Here is a 15,942-nt window from a genome sequence, read left to right on the forward strand (position 1 = left end):
ATCCTCGCTGTAATAATTGTTCTTCTCCATTACAAGACTAATAACTTTAAATATTTTTGAAATGTTATATGTCTAATCATGACTAATATCTTTTTATATTCTATTGAATCCTGACTTTTTCCATTATTTTGTTGTATCACTGATTGAATGGGGAAAATCACATTCCCTGACTGTCCTACAGTGAGTCCTATTTGTAATATAGAAAATAATTGTGACGTTCTCCTGTATTATAAATACATGCCTTAATATTTTTGTTGTCATCATTATATTTGTCCCCCAGGCATTAAAAATCAACAAGAAACTGTAGAAACGAATGGTGGTCTAATAATCTTTTTAATTTTATTTTTTTTTTGTCACCACCAGATGGCAGCAAAACATGTTAAGTGTATTTGCCTGTTTTTATCGACTGCATTATGAGTCTTTTAATTGTACGGCATTCTGACCTTTATTATCAATAAAACATATTACTATTTCAACACCATTCCAATAGAATAATAATTGTCCCTGTAACTGTACTTTGTTTAATTATGCCATTTCCAGCTGGTCAGAAGTTGCCATGCGCGCGCCTGTTATTTTATTTTATTTTTTTGCTTGCATGAGCTCTGATATTCCACAAGATGGCGCTGCTTGCACACCAAACGTGGCTGCGTCGTTCCAACAGTACTGTATACTCACTGTACTACCTAGAAGGAAAAAATATGTAGCAAATGTCACTCCAAACTGAGCATTATCTTTTTTTCTTAAATATCTCATTAGATTGTGCACGTGTACCTAGGACTTCCTTGGATACAATTATGAGTTGATGTTTTATGGTTATTCTGTATTATTGTTGTATGAGAACTCTATATTTTATTTATTTTGAGCTTGCCCCGAGTGACAAGCATGGTTGTAATGTTTAACTTTGCGTTTGTTTTAATATTCTGTGTAAAATAGATAGATAGATAGAAACCAGTACCATGGACAGCACCGACCACTTGAAATGCATGTATATTGATATAGTTGTATGTGTATATTTTTATATTCTGTATGTATACAGCCATGGCAGGCACCTGAAGTCATGCCCCCCTCCAACCTCACTTTATTCATGCCGACGAATCACGTGACTCATAGTATGTATGCGTTAATCTGGGATTTAAAGGAGTGCGATTAGCTGTTGAAAGCACCCACCTTGATCTAATGAACACACCATTCAGAGTCAACGAATAAATGGTATCACTTTATATGAATACAAAAATCGGGTGGGGGGAGAATAATCATTTGTTCCAACAACTGTTGTAAATGAGATTTTTGTCTGCCTGCTGAATCTTTGCAGGAGTCTCTTGAGCGAGGGGGCGGAGTTGCCGTCTCTGACGTCAACCCGGCGGGTGGTCACGTGCTCCCGCGGCGTCCAATCGGCTTTCCGAGGAGAGAGACCCCCCCCCCCCCCCCCTTCCAAAGTGAAGACGAAGAGAGGTGACCACACACGCGAAGCCCATTGCAATTGCTGTAATTCAGTCGCTTAATTTCTCTTTTTCAAGCCGCCTGAGCCATCTGTGTCGTGTGCCAACATGTCTGTCGCGGGCCTCAAGAAGCAATTCCACAAAGCCACTCAGGTAAATAAGAACGTCCTGCGGAATGTCATGCTGTTCATTAATATATATAAAATTGTATTTTTTACTTTTTTAATTATTCATGTGTGTGAGAGGGTGGGAGGCTTACCAAAATGTGTTTTTGGGGGGATTTTTTTTTTTTTCATGGTAATTCCAGCGTGTATAGTGATGAGTCTTCATCCTACCCTTCAGATGACATTCTGCGTCACGTGACGTGGGCTTGCAGCCGAATAACGGTTGTTGTGGTTTTTTTTATTATTATTATTATTATTATTATGGTGTGTACACACACACACACACACGCGCGCGCGCGATGAGGGTGTTATGCAATCGTTAAGTGCGACTGGCCGGAAATCCTCTGGTCTCCTCCTCTCTGCTGCGGCACGCCATGACCTGAGCGCCCTCTAAGAGTATTTATAGGCGAGGGACACTTCATTAGGCACGCCTCTAATCATATTTATCATCCTCATTTGGATTCCCATGCAAGGATTTGCCTTTGTTAAAACTATGTTGAAGATGTTTTTAGTTTACAGTACCGTGCTGCCTTGACTTACAAGTTGAATTCGTTCCGTGACTCCGCTCCTAACTCAGACTACTCTCTTCATCATCTTTTCCCAGGCACGTGCACCCATAGTCGCGAGGTGGTGCTCAAGCACCTGCCCGGCTTTTTTTTTTCTTCATTCATTTAAAAATTAAAAAAAAGGCCATCTGTCATTGATTCCACCCAAAGTTTATAGGGTAACATAAATGGATTATGATTTCAATACTGGTTTGATGACTGAGAAAAATGTGGATCATTGTTTTCCATAGTAAAAGCAGACATTTGCAAATGTCTTCTTTTGATTAAACACAAAGATAATCAGTCTGCTTTCATGGAGGGCTGCAGAAATCCGAGAATATTTACTATTGAGAGGCTGAAATTCTGAGGATTTTGACAACTGGAAGCTAAACAGTGGCTTGAAACAAATAATCGATGAATTTGATAATCAATTAGCTGATGATTAATTGTTTTGACCACGTTTTGTAAGCATCATGTTTTGGTGATGAAAATTCCGTAGCATTTTTAAAAATGATTTTAAGCAATCTTAGTACCATTTGTAACATTCATATCCGTACTACTTTCTTGGGAATATTTTGCTGCATTTCAAACATCTGCGCAATTTGTTCTTGTGAACATTTAAGGCACCGTATTATCTTCTAATGAGAATTTAGTAGCGTTTTGAAAAAAATCGTAAGCACCAGGTTATGTTCACTTAAGAATTTTGACCACATATTTCAAAAATAAATAAAAATATGTAAATTAAAGCAGCTGCACACCATGTTCTCATGAGAATTTTGTTGCATTTTGACCGCTCGAAGCAGCGTGTTATCGTTTTACAAAGAAATTGTACCATTTACAGCATCCATAGCATGTTCTCATGAAAATTGTGTAGGATTCTTGACAAAATTCCACAATTAATGGTGTTTTGAGAAATGACAAGATTTTGACCTCATTTGTAAACGTCATGTTCTCATGACAATTAAGAATTTTGGACATTTTAAGCACCAGATTGATTGATTGACACTTATTTTGAATATGTAGTACAAAAACAAAGAAATCAAATGTCCAATATGATTTTTTTTTTCCTCGATACCTAAACAGCGTGTATTGCCATATTCTGGAGTAAATTTTTAAATGAAATTTGAAATGATCTTCTTAGGCTTTAGTGGGATTTTGGACATTTTAAACTCCATATTGTGTTCACTTTGGAATTTAGTCATATTTTAACAACCATATATATTAATGTGTCGGGAACATTTTAGTAGCATTTTGAATATTTTATGCACCTTATTTGGCTGTAATGTAGGATTTGTGACAAAATTGTATATCCCTTGTTGCGATGAGAATTTATAATTTAGTATGATTTTGAACATTTCAGTCAATGTTATGTGCTCGTGAGAGTTTTGGAGCATTTTGAGCTCATTTTAAAGCGCTATTTTTCGTGCTTTTAACAACTCAGTAATATTTGGAACATTTTATGTCATTTTCTCCTGAGAATTTAGTTCGATTTGAAACATTTTAAGTACCATGTTATGTTCTCATTAGAATTGAGTGAGATTTTAAATTTGGAAATGATCACCTTTATGTTGGTATCATTTTGACTGCTCTTTGCATTCAACCATTTTGAAGACGACGAGATTTGCATAAGGTCAGAGCTTTATTTCCACAACTAGCAACTTGTTGGCACTCTTGTCTGATTGTGAGTCATTTATGTTGTTATTTATGCCCCACTGAGAGGCTCGTATAGGGAATTTCAAACAAATTCCACTTAAAACACCATCATTAGCGGAAGTGTTCAACGGCGTGAGCTGTTCAATAGAGACGAGAGAAAAAGCTGCTCTTGCCCGTGAGTTTGTTAATCATGAGCTCATTTCACCGAGGCTGGACCCGGATCAAGTCGTTCGAATGCGATTGTTTTATTGTCGCCCATTGGCCGCACTTCTGAAGGACTCACACACAAGCGCGTGTGTGTGTGTGTGAGGAGGCGGAAGCACTGTGTTTCAGCATTGTACTTCTTATTCCCTGTCACGTTCACGTTATTTAAACATAATGGTCATACAAGTGTAAAAAAATATATAAATTACAGCAGATGCACACAAACAATCTGGGTGGGTTTAACTCCATTTCCGTATAAACGTACTTTGCGCGCTTCGGCCTCCCGGACTCGAGCAAATCAGTTTCTTCATCCATCATGTCAAAGCCTGTCAGTGCACCACATTTAAAGGGAAGGAGAGGAGCCGCTTGAATTGGACAGTATTCAAGTCGACTGTGAACACCGCCACACCAGCGTAGACGTCCCTCTTTAAAATGAAACGAAAATAGAGCCGTCAGTGTTAACTTTAAAGATGAAGACGACGTAGAGTTACATCACGCTCGCTGCGTAGAAAGTTAGTTCACCACTGTCAATGGTAATAGCAATGCAAAATTCCAACTTAACTTTGCCAACAACTGAGAATGTACTTCAAAATGAAAATCTCCCAAACCCCCGTGGGAAAATGTGTTTTGGTCCCATGAAATCAAGGTTGAACTTTTTGGCCATTATTCCTAAAAGTATGTTTGGCGCAAACACAATCTCATCAGCTCATGACCAAAGCGAAACGTGGTGGTGGCAGCATCATGCTTTGGGGTCGCTTCTCTTCCGCTGCACCTGGGGCCGTCCTATTCAGGGTGGAGGGAATTATGAACAGTTCCAAATAGCAGTCAGTGTTAGAACAACATTTTCAGGCTTTTTAAAAATGTATTATTATTTATCTTGGTCTCATTTTGTATATCACAAAAATCTAGCAGTTGAACTGGGGTTTGTAGACTGTATCGTGCTAGCTACCTAGCTAGCTCTCTATTTGATTCCCATTCAGCTTTGTTTGTTTTTGTTTGTTTTGTTTTGGGGTTTTTTGCCTCGCTGACGGGTCGCGGTAGCAGCGGATTCAGCAGGAGAAGTTTGTAGTAAAAAAAATCGTACCTAAATAAATGTTTGAAAACAAACACTTCTTAAAGATGACATTTATTGTAGTTAAAAGTTAAACACAACGGAATTGTACGAGGGTAGTGATATTTCGCAGACCACTGGAGGGAGGCCAAGTACCACTAGTCGTACGCGTACGCCACTTTGAGAATCACTGCTCTAACTTCTCTGTGGGTGTGACTGCGAGTCGCTAGTATGTACCCTACGATTGACTAGTGACAGTCCGTTGTGTACCCCACTTCTCTCACCAAAAAACAAGCACTCTAAATTGTCCATAGGTCTGATTGCGAGTATAAAAAGTTGTTTGTCTGTCTGTGCTGTGTACTTCTCTCCAAATTGTCCATATGTGTGACTGTAAATGGTTGTTTGTTCATATTTTCGAGAGCTGTTCGATACCATTTTTTTTTTCCAGATTGCTACCTGTAACCTACGAGTATTCACTCTTGAGTACTCGCCGATACCGAGCACCGATACCATTCGTACGTTTGATACATAAAATTTCAATGAACACTGAATTGTTTCTCTAACAGTTCCTTCCACCCAGGCTGTAGATTGCTCTCTCTTTATTTAGAGCTTCCAACTGCACCCGCAGCGGCGCATCTTGCGATAAAACACGATGGGAACGACACGGAAATTGGCTCACGGCTGGCCAACAGATGGCCCGTCCGAAAAATGCTGCAGTGACCTTAGCCCCGCGCGTCTGCTCGTCGCTAACTAGCTTCGTGGCTTTGCGTCAAGTCGCTCTGATCAGACTTAACAACGTTCACCTCCACCTCGTCGTCGTTTACGTCTTTCCTTTTCAATCAGGTCAAGACGTCTCCATCAGGGACTCAAGGACGCCGCGGCCATTTTGCAAAAGAAGCACAGGAGCAGCGTGATGCAAGGGGAAACTACAGTCTTTCACTACGCTTATTAATTTAGCAGTAGTAGTGGCTAGGAAACGTGTGTGTGAAAAGGTTTGGTTTGGTTTGGAACCAATCGGTCAACTTCACCTCATTGTAGAGCAAACGCTGCACTGCTGTAACACCTCAGTGCCCTCTCGTGTGTGTTTCTTGTGTCTTTGTGCATCGAGTTGCAGTTTTTCAGCACAGCGTGCGAGTGGAATCCTTTATTTTGCATTGTGTATGTGCGCGTGGCATACTAATAGAGGCTCATTGTTAAGGTGTGGGTGTGTTCAATGTTGTTGTGAATGACGACATAGCTTGTAGCCTTTTTTGTCATCTCTGAAGAGTGATGATCGGAAGGACGTATGTGATAGTAGACAGGTATGCACGTGTGTGGGCGTCGGGGGGCTCGAGGGGCAGCAGATTGCGAGTGGGTGATTAATGCCGCCTGGATGCTCGGCGAGGAGCATTGCAGTAGAGCGTAAAGTCGATCCAGCTGGGAGATAGCAGATGGGGGAGGGGCGGGAGGGGGGGCGAGGGTGGGCGATGGAATAAGGAGAGGTGTGGGGTGGGGGCGTTTCCTGAGGAGCTGGTGATGGAGTGATGGCGGATTCGCAGAGGCTGCAGATCTTCATCCTAATAGGCTTTCTGCTGTGTTTTCAATGGGACGCTTTTGACCAGTTGAATTGTATTTTTTATTTTTTTTATTGTAATGGCGACGCATCACGATATCACATCTTCGCATGCGAAGATTCGTAAAAATGCAAAAGGGGCTTCGAGCTGTTTATTGCGACTCTCGGCTGAAGGTTACTGTCAAGCGAAACATAAAACAAAGAGAATTACACATTGTGTATTTGAAGCAACCGGATCGTCTCTGCTAGCTGAATGCTAACCTACGATAGGAAACTCCATCGGCACACGGGCGAAGAATTAGCATCGATGTGGTGGTGTTGCAACCCTTTAAGCAAAAGTTATCTGAACCCAAACTGTGCAGCAACGTGTAGACATAACACGAAACAATACTCACAGGCATATATTCTTTATCCTCTGTGAAGAATGACTAATATTACCGCCGTACCGAGAAGTCAAGAGAGGAGCTGAGCCGGCAGTACAATATGTCTGTCTTGTACTTGTAAATCAGTGATTTTCTGTATGGGCGGCACGGTGCCCGACTGGTTAGAGCGTCAGCCTCACAGTTCTGAGGACCCGGGTTCAATCCCCGGCCCCGCCTGTGTGGAGTTTGCATGTTCTCTCCGTGCCTGCGTGGGTTTTCTCCGGGCACTCCGGTTTCCTCCCACATCCCAAAAACATGCATTCATTGGAGACTCTAAATTGCCCGTAGGTGTGAATGTGAGTGTGAATGGTTGTTTGTTTGTATGTGCCCTGCGATTGGCTGGCAACTAGTTCAGGGTGTACCCCGCCTCCTGCCCGATGACAGCTGGGATAGGCTCCAGCACGCCCGCGACCCGAGTGAGGAGAAGCGGCTCAGAAAATGGATGGATGGATAATATTATTCAGTGCTATTTTCTTATTGACAAATTACATTTTAATCAAATTTGGGGGGGGGGGGGCGGGAGCTGGAGCAGATTAATGGCTTTTTCGTTCATATCAGTGAGGAAATATGAGTTGATATGCGAGCGTTTTGCTTTACGAGCGTAGTCAGGGAATGATTTAAACTCGTATCTTAAGGGACTACTGTACCCGTCAACCCCATTCTACAACAAAGGTTGAAAATAATAATAGTACAATAAAAAAATAATAATAAAATATCAAAGACAAAGGTTATGAGAAACATTTTTCTAAACTCAATTAAAAATCTAAATTAAAAAAAGATGCTGACGTGACGACTAAACTAATCATAATACTTTGATATTTATGATTATTAAAATTTTGCATTACATGGAATGTTAATATTGTATTGATAATAATAATATAATGCAACATTTTTACCACAAAGCTGAATAATCATGATACTAATTGAATTTAGTATTCGTATGATAATAATTTCGTTATATTTTTTATTTAATATTGTTTTTATATATTTATCAAAAATGAGGTTTCCAATTTACATAATAAAATACCATGAATTTAATTATAATAATTTAATATGATATTACTATTGTAACAAATTAAAATGCACATTACTAATTTAATACTGTTGCTGTTCATATTTTATGATCAATATAATATAAATATGTCAAATAATACAAAAAAATAATACAGAATAAAATATCATCATTGATTGCGTTTTATTTTAACGTTCAGACTATGTCTTTTTTTCGACTGGATGTTATATCACTGTAATTTATATACAACCTGCCATGACACTTTCATTGCAGAAAGTCGTGTCGGTCATGTCATGTAAATGATCAAGTTGATCAAGTTTCCTGTGCCGGCGTGCCAGAGGACAAAACCTCCTCGCGCGAATGTTCTCCTCTCTCACGCGCGCACGCACACTGTTGTTATATGATTGCAATACGGCTCCGGTCCAGCGGTTCGTGTCCCATCCATGCTTTCATCTGGAGCTACAAGCACCTGCAGCACTTTTCTTACTCCTCTTTGTAATTTGCCTTCTGGGTTGCTGGGGGGAAAAAAAGTTGTTGTTTTTTTGACCACACTGAAGTCTTCATTTGACTTTGACTCACGACTTTCCCCTCTGGTGCTTTTTGGGACTTCCTCCCGCAGAGACGCACTGGTCAGGCTTCTGATTGAAAGCCTTGTTTACACACAGTGCGACTGTTACGGCGAGTCGATCAATACTGCACCACTTTCCGTCTTCTGGGGTACCTACAGTAGTATGGTACCGCTGTACTTAAAGGACAAAAAAAAAAAAAAAGCAACAACGGCATCACCCAATGAAAGACGTTACCAATGGTAGCAAGCTAAGGCCCGGGGGCCCATATGTGGCCCGAGAGAGTATTTGATCTGGTCGGCCATGCGACGGTGCCCAGGAAACGGCGAGTCATCAAACTTCGCCCACAAGGCGATAAAATAACAAAAGCATTTTAATTGTTTTTTTTTTTTTTAACAATTTAGCGTTGTCCATCTGTCTCGTATACAAGGGTCAAAATCTCTTGGACAAGTTTGTCTTTGAAGGACCCGTAGAAATGGCCACAATGACCCTAAAATGGAGGCTTAAAGCCAACATGACAGACTTTGTGTGTCTTTTCAGGCGTGGGTTCTTGAGGATTTTCTTTTGTGGGTCTACTCAATATAGACATGTCTTCCAGATTTGATGTTGCTAAGAGAGTCTATGGGATCTGAAAAACAACAAAAACAAATTTCAATTGTCTTGGACGAGTCTGTCGTTGAAGTATCCCTGGGAAAGGTCCCTTTAAACCAAAATGGAACACTTTCTGTGTCTTTGATACTTTTTTTTTTTTTTTTTTTTTTTTTTTTGTGGGTCTACCCGTGAGAGACATGCCTACCCAATTTTATGTTGCTAAGTGGAACGGACTTCAGGAGCTGAGTTTTGACATCCGAAAATGGGCACTTCAGCCCAAAATGGCCGACTTCCTGTGTCTTTTCGGGCATGGTTTACTGAGACTTTTGAGTCTGCTCATGATAGAAATGCCGTGTCTAATTGAAACTGTCATGGTGGGCTGAATTGTGACTGAAACCTGATGCGTTTTTCAAGCGGTTGTACCCTCCCCTCTTTGTTTTTGTCTTCCCCAGACACTCCGTGAAGCCACTTCCATTGGAAACATGACTTCCCGCGCTCGCTATTTTCTGCCTGTGCATCCAAATGAGTTTTAAAGCCTCACGTGGGAGGTCGGCGCGTTCCCTGGCGTCATATTTGCTCCTGGGGGGTTAATGGCAGACGAAGGCTGTCTGTAACGTGCCTATTTTTAGCCGGTCGCGATGGGAGTGCTTGGTGCGGTCGCCTCATTTATGAAGCCAAAAGGAAATGATGCGTTGTTTGCTGAGGGAAAATGAAGTGAAGGTGTGCCGTTCTCGCCTACCCTCCTCCTCCTCTTCCTTTTGCAGCATCAGTATTCAGGCCATGGCTGATGTTTTATTCAGTGCGTGGAACATTCCGGGGCATTCGCTTCTGCAGAGAAGAGTGGATTGAATCTTGAGAGGCTCTGAAAGGGAAATTCTTGGGATGTGTTTGGGTCTAGTTTGTTTCCTTAATTGACGGGGAAATCATAGAAATGGAAAGACAGCGGTACCTTGACTTAAGAGATTTTTAAGTTACGAGTGGGCACTCGGTCGATTTTGCTTTTTGTTGCGGGTGTTCTGTAACGATAGACATGTCCACCCAATTTCGGTCGAGGGGCGGTCATTATGTAAATTTCACCAAATTGTGACATCACAGACCGACTCTCCCACAGACACGTTTTTAGTCAACAGTCGTCTCTTGCTATATTGCGGTTCACTTTTTGAAGCTCCACTGTATTGTATTTTGCGGTGATTGTTTTTCCACACGGACTGTTACAGCGGAGCAATGAGTACGAGCCAGTTGGAAAGAGTGCATATTGACAGAGAATGTCCAATGTTTGGGATCATTTCACACTTAATCAAAGAAGCTGAAGTGAAACGTGCCGATTGCGAAGCGCACTAGTGCACATTTACGGTAAAGCAAACATCGTTAGCTAATTTACTGTAGCCTACCACTGCTAGTTAGCACAAATTGTCATCCTTCCACCCGTGGTCAAGGACAGACAGTCCCACTGTCGCATTTTGTATCACTTTATTGAACAGAGGTAATAAACAAAAGCACATATTTACACACGACCTGCCGCTAGTGGCTAACGGTTTAGCCAGCTAACGTCCAGCTAACTCTACATTCTCATTTGCTGACTCTGACGTCTCTCAACAGGCAAGGCCGCGCCTTTTAAAGACACACGCAATCAGTCACAGATACAGTACTGAGAATGTGAAGATGGCGACCCCAAGTGGATAAAAATAATACCTGCACCTCACATGCATATATTTTGCTATTATAGGCATGAAGCTTTAAAAACCCATGTAAATGTTAACATAGTCGCCACTTTGTGAATTTGGGGATGTTCTGAATGTAACCCTCGCAATAAATGAGGGATTACTGTAGTCTGCTCACAAAAGATTTTTGGGGGGTTATTTAATATCACATTTGATGAGAGGCCAGGCACTCTAGAGACCTAACTAAAAAATTAGGCAATTTAAAATGTCGATTCTACATAATATGTCCTCTCATAAATTGCCCTGAGGGTCGGTGGTGTCGTCGTTAGCTAATCGAATGGAGGCCGCTTGTCACTTTCTCCAAGCCTCATTCAGGCTTGTTGATTGGCTGAGCGCATTGACTGAAGGGCGCGGTTATAAAAGGCAATATGTCATTATGCACACGTGATGTTTACAGCCTCAGAGACCTTGCACATGCGTATCGGCAAGATCGAAGTTCAACAATCGGTCAATCAACGGTCAGGAACTCAACGCCCCGGCGTGGCTTCGAGTTCTGCCATTTTGGACAAACGTATCCTTGACCACAGCTCCAATGCAATTGCTACCAAATTGGAAGCACGACAGATGGGCGATGCTGAATTTTCGCATAATGTGTGTGGGTGGAGAAAGGCGGTGAAGTTCGATGACTCGCCATAAAACACGAAATAGCTTCCCAAGAGCCAGTTTCACTTAGCAAAATGAAATGTGGTAGTCACGTCTACCACGAGGAGATCCACCAAAAAGTCTCAAGAAGTCATGCCGTTTTTGTTGGAAGCGACATTTCCAGGGACCCTTTGGGAGAGGAGTCGGGTCACTTCGATAGAACTGATGACTCCACTCCTCATACCGCTGATGGAAATTTTTTGCGGTTTTGAAACCGTGACTTTTTAAAACCGCGGTACACCTTGAATCCGGTAACCGGCCCGTGCCTGGTGTCACAAATTGCGAATGCAACTGGGGCTCATGTCATTCACCGGCTGTTGAATGGTCCAAAGAGTTGACTTAGTCCATAATTAGCTCATGCAAATGAGCGTAATGGGAAGCTCCCACTCGTACAGTGTTTGGCTGAGAATTGTGGGAAAGGGTGAAAGGGATTGATAGAGAAATATGATGATGAAGGAGGAAGTGGAAGAGGAGGTCTCGCTTGCAGGCAGCTGCAGCGTCTTGTCCTCAAAGTGAGGCGATTTGTCCCGTTTTCTTCATTGTGGTGTCCGGCTGCAGATGGTACGTTCTGTATTTCGGGAGAAAACTCAATTCGAAACGTTAAATCAAGGGTGACTCAAACAGCCAAATGATAAACAATTCAAATCTTACTGAAGTGCAAAACAATTGGAGAGTGCTGAATTCTTTGTTTTAGTCCACTTCCTGGTTCACAGATGATGACGGAAATTGACAGGACTGTACCATTTTTCACTCTGGGGGAGGGGGAAATCTTGGAATCATGACTCGAATAGTAAAAGGAGAAAATATTTTGTCCTATAAAAGCCTGCCCATCTACTCCCTTTTATATCACAGGTGGGCAAACTCTTGTGCTTCTTTGATTTTTAAAGTGGACAGGTGGTACATGTCATTTGTAGATGAGGTTAAAAAAAAACAAAAAGTTAATATAAAGTTGTTTAACCATTAACCATTTCTCATTTTATTTCAATATTTGTCATTATTTTAATATGAACAAATATATAATATCACATAAATATATAACTATTTGTAAAACTGTTTAACTATTTTATCATTCACAATAATTGAAATAGCCAATTATTTCATTTGATAAAAAGTAAATATATGTCTCAAGTTGTTTATTTCACTGGTATATTTTATTTTATTATTTACAATAACTAAATGATCCAATTATTTAATGCATGAAATTAATTTTTGAAAATTAGAAAAGAATACAGCTTAACTCATTCACTGCCAGCCTTCCCAGTTAACATGGAAATTTGACTTCTAAAGCCGTCAATGGCAGTGAATGTGTTAATTAACCAATCTTTCTTTGTTAAAAAAGAAAAAAAACTAAATGAACGCAACAAATGTGACACGACTCCCGATAATACCATTTGGATGCTTTATGGGCGAGATGAAAGAATGGAGAGGGCCGTATGTGGTTTTTGGGCCATAATTTGTTGTTCCACGAAGACGACGAAAAAAAAAAAAAAAAGCGCAACCTCACATTTGTTTGTGCTTTGGGGATATTTAAAAAGAACAAAAACAACATGATGGCATTTGTTCTGCCACGTGCCCTCATGACATCCCCCCCTCCCACCACCATCTTTGCTCTCCCCAGCCCCCCGCAGTCCACAGGCTGGATGATTCGGCCAGGATTAATCTGTCATTAATCCCAGCACGGTGACTTCGCATCCTATTGACTGAGAATCTGTGCGGCCTTAATCTTGCGTAACATTCACGCGTCACTGCGCCCACTGCGGCACATAGATGGAAGAATGTGTGTGGAGTTTAATGGGCCTAAAACTCAACCAATTTGAAGACCATTATCAATCATAAATCAACTGTACTTGTACTGTACAAGTGTTAACAGTGAGGGAAAACAAGACTCTTCATCATTTTCCACAGGTGCTGCAGGCTTGCCGAACACACTTCATTTGCTCATTTTCATTCGATTTTCGACCTCACACCCACACCCACACGTTGTGGCGTAAACAACCAACATGCTTTAACATTTCAGTCGATTTAAGGGCAATACTTAATTTCTTAATATATATATAAATATATATATATTACAATTATTCTACAAATGCCTATTATACATTATGATTATGAGTGGGCTAAATATTTTGGGGCTTTTTATAACGGTTTCCGCCCAAAGTTGGCTCGGTAGCACGCCATATAAGTATTTGAAATTTTACCTCTCTGAAGCCTGTTTCACTTAGCAACATAACATTTTGTCAGTGAGTCTATCATGAGCTGACCTACAGAAAAAGGATCAAGAGCCATTTCCCGAAAAGACACAGCAAGTGTTCTATTCTGGTTTGAAGCGGCCATTTTGGGGTCATTTTGGCCATTTGCTGGGGTCCTTCAAAGATGGACTTTTCCTCAAGATAATGTCCGTTTGCTGCCAAATTTGAACCGCATGTACCAGACAGAGGCATGACGAAGATTTTAGTCGTCGTGTGTGGCTGGAATACAGCGGAGATGTTTGATGACTCACTGTAAAATGTGAAACTCTTATAAGTCAACTCCACAAGGTACGAGCATGACCAAACTTTGTGTGTAATGAAGTGTGTATAATGTAATAAAGCGCAAAATCAAGTCCGAAGTGATGCAATTGGAAGTGTCAGTGGAAGAGCAATAAACATCGTACTGAGCTACAGAAAAGAAATCCATCACTCTGCTAATTTTGAGGAAACTAGCAAACACATAAATGCCATGTTTTGTTTGATTGAACTCTTCCTGGGTGCTCGTTCGGCAGAGCCCAGCGCCCATTATTGCGTTGCACTGAAATGACCTAGATGCAAAGAAATGGAGTTGAAGGAGTTTTATCACAGGTGATATGGCATGACTCCTTCTTGTGACTGTCTCCAAGTCATCTGATACAGTGGCTCATTCATAATCTCCAAAATGACATTGCTGAATATGTCACAAAAATCTTTACCCGAGCGTTCTCCCAGTCGCCTCTCATTTTTTCTGCCCCTCCTCACGGTTGCGCACAGTGGTGTCATTTGCACCTGCAGTAAATAACATTTTGCGGTTTTAAATTAATCTATCCTCCTCCCAAAATGTACGGCGTAGCAATTTTGTGCGTTTGGCAGACCTGGATGCGCACAAGCTTTCACAATCATCCCTACACACAAGCTAAAAAACAGTTCAAAACAAATCCCATTCATTCAAGTTCTAGCAGACCCATCAAAAAGACCGTATGGGAATCCCTGGTCTAGAGTAGATATATATACGGGAAAATCTAATCAGTACAGACATCAGATGGAAAAAAATGATAGTCAATATGAAGTGTTCAAAACTGCAGAGGCGTTTCATATTTTTCCTCTTTTATTAGGTCAACCAGGCCCCAGGATGCATCGCTCTTTATTATTTTAGCAAAGGATCGTTGCGGCCTGATGGAATCTCTGCAGTGAAGAAGAATCTGTTTTTCATGCTTTTTTTTGGTTTTGTTTGTGTTTCTATTGATCCGAGTGTGAACGCATCGCTGCGTTAAGGTGCATTACTGCTCGGCTCTCTTTAAGCTCCCTGGAAAGACAATTTGTCTTCATCAGGCGTGATAATGAATCTTCTTGCAGGCCAAACGTCATCTTTGCGGCTTCGCGCATGTGAATGTGTAATGCGCTCAGGGAGTCTCAGTCAACGTTGTTTGCTCGGTTTATTTTGGTCTTTTCGTTTGGCTCAGGCATCGATTTTCTTGCGCGCTTTGCATCTTTTCACATCGTGACTGTAATATTAAATAACGCTGATGTAGTCTTCGTTAACGTGGACTCACCAGAATGTAGCGGGAATTTTCCGCTCTCAAAAACTACAACATTCCCACAATGTTTTCTCATATGGTGGACTGGTAGGCGTCTATTTTCTCAACTGAGTACCAGGCGCTGATTCAGGGTAAGGCGTTCATTAAAAAAACAAAAACAAAAAAAAAGGAGGCCTTCGTTCGTAAAAATGCAATTTTATATTAATATTGACAAATAATATGAATGTCTTTTGTTTATTTTTCCTGATACAATAAACATTTATTTAAGGTGTGGCATTCATTTATCCAAGTGATCGACACACCTGGCAATTAATTGTGCACTCCCCTTAATATTATATATATATTTTTTAAATATGCACAGTATGCATATGCTTGATTATTATTATTATTTGGCACATAGTCCATTGTTTTGGTGAATCAGAGTAGTATAAAATGGGGAATGTTTCACAAGGGCCTGTTGAGTCACTCTCAACACAGGACTGATCAAGTGAATCATCACGTTTATGTATGGTTCAGTTTGGCTTCATCTCTCTTGTGGATGACTGGACCCAAAGAAAAGTGCAGTTTCTTTTTTTTTAATAAACGTACATCAAATAGTAGCCCTCCGGGTCCGC

General features: G+C 40.9%; 1 protein-coding gene across 5 annotated transcripts in view; it reads left to right on the forward strand.

Moving 5' to 3' along the window:
* The first annotated feature begins 1,437 nt into the window (after positions 1-1,437).
* sh3gl2a (SH3 domain containing GRB2 like 2a, endophilin A1) overlaps positions 1,438-15,942 on the forward strand; it is a 34,961-nt gene continuing 20,456 nt past the window's right edge. For all 5 annotated transcript variants that reach the window (XM_061770821.1, XM_061770825.1, XM_061770822.1 and 2 more), the window contains exon 1: positions 1,438-1,592. In XM_061770821.1, coding sequence (XP_061626805.1) covers positions 1,548-1,592 — 45 coding nt within the window. In that variant the 5' untranslated portion in view covers positions 1,438-1,547. The remainder of the gene's footprint in view (positions 1,593-15,942) is intronic.

Source organism: Phyllopteryx taeniolatus, chromosome 4, assembly GCF_024500385.1.
Source record: "Phyllopteryx taeniolatus isolate TA_2022b chromosome 4, UOR_Ptae_1.2, whole genome shotgun sequence".
Taxonomy (NCBI): Eukaryota; Metazoa; Chordata; class Actinopteri; order Syngnathiformes; family Syngnathidae; genus Phyllopteryx; species Phyllopteryx taeniolatus.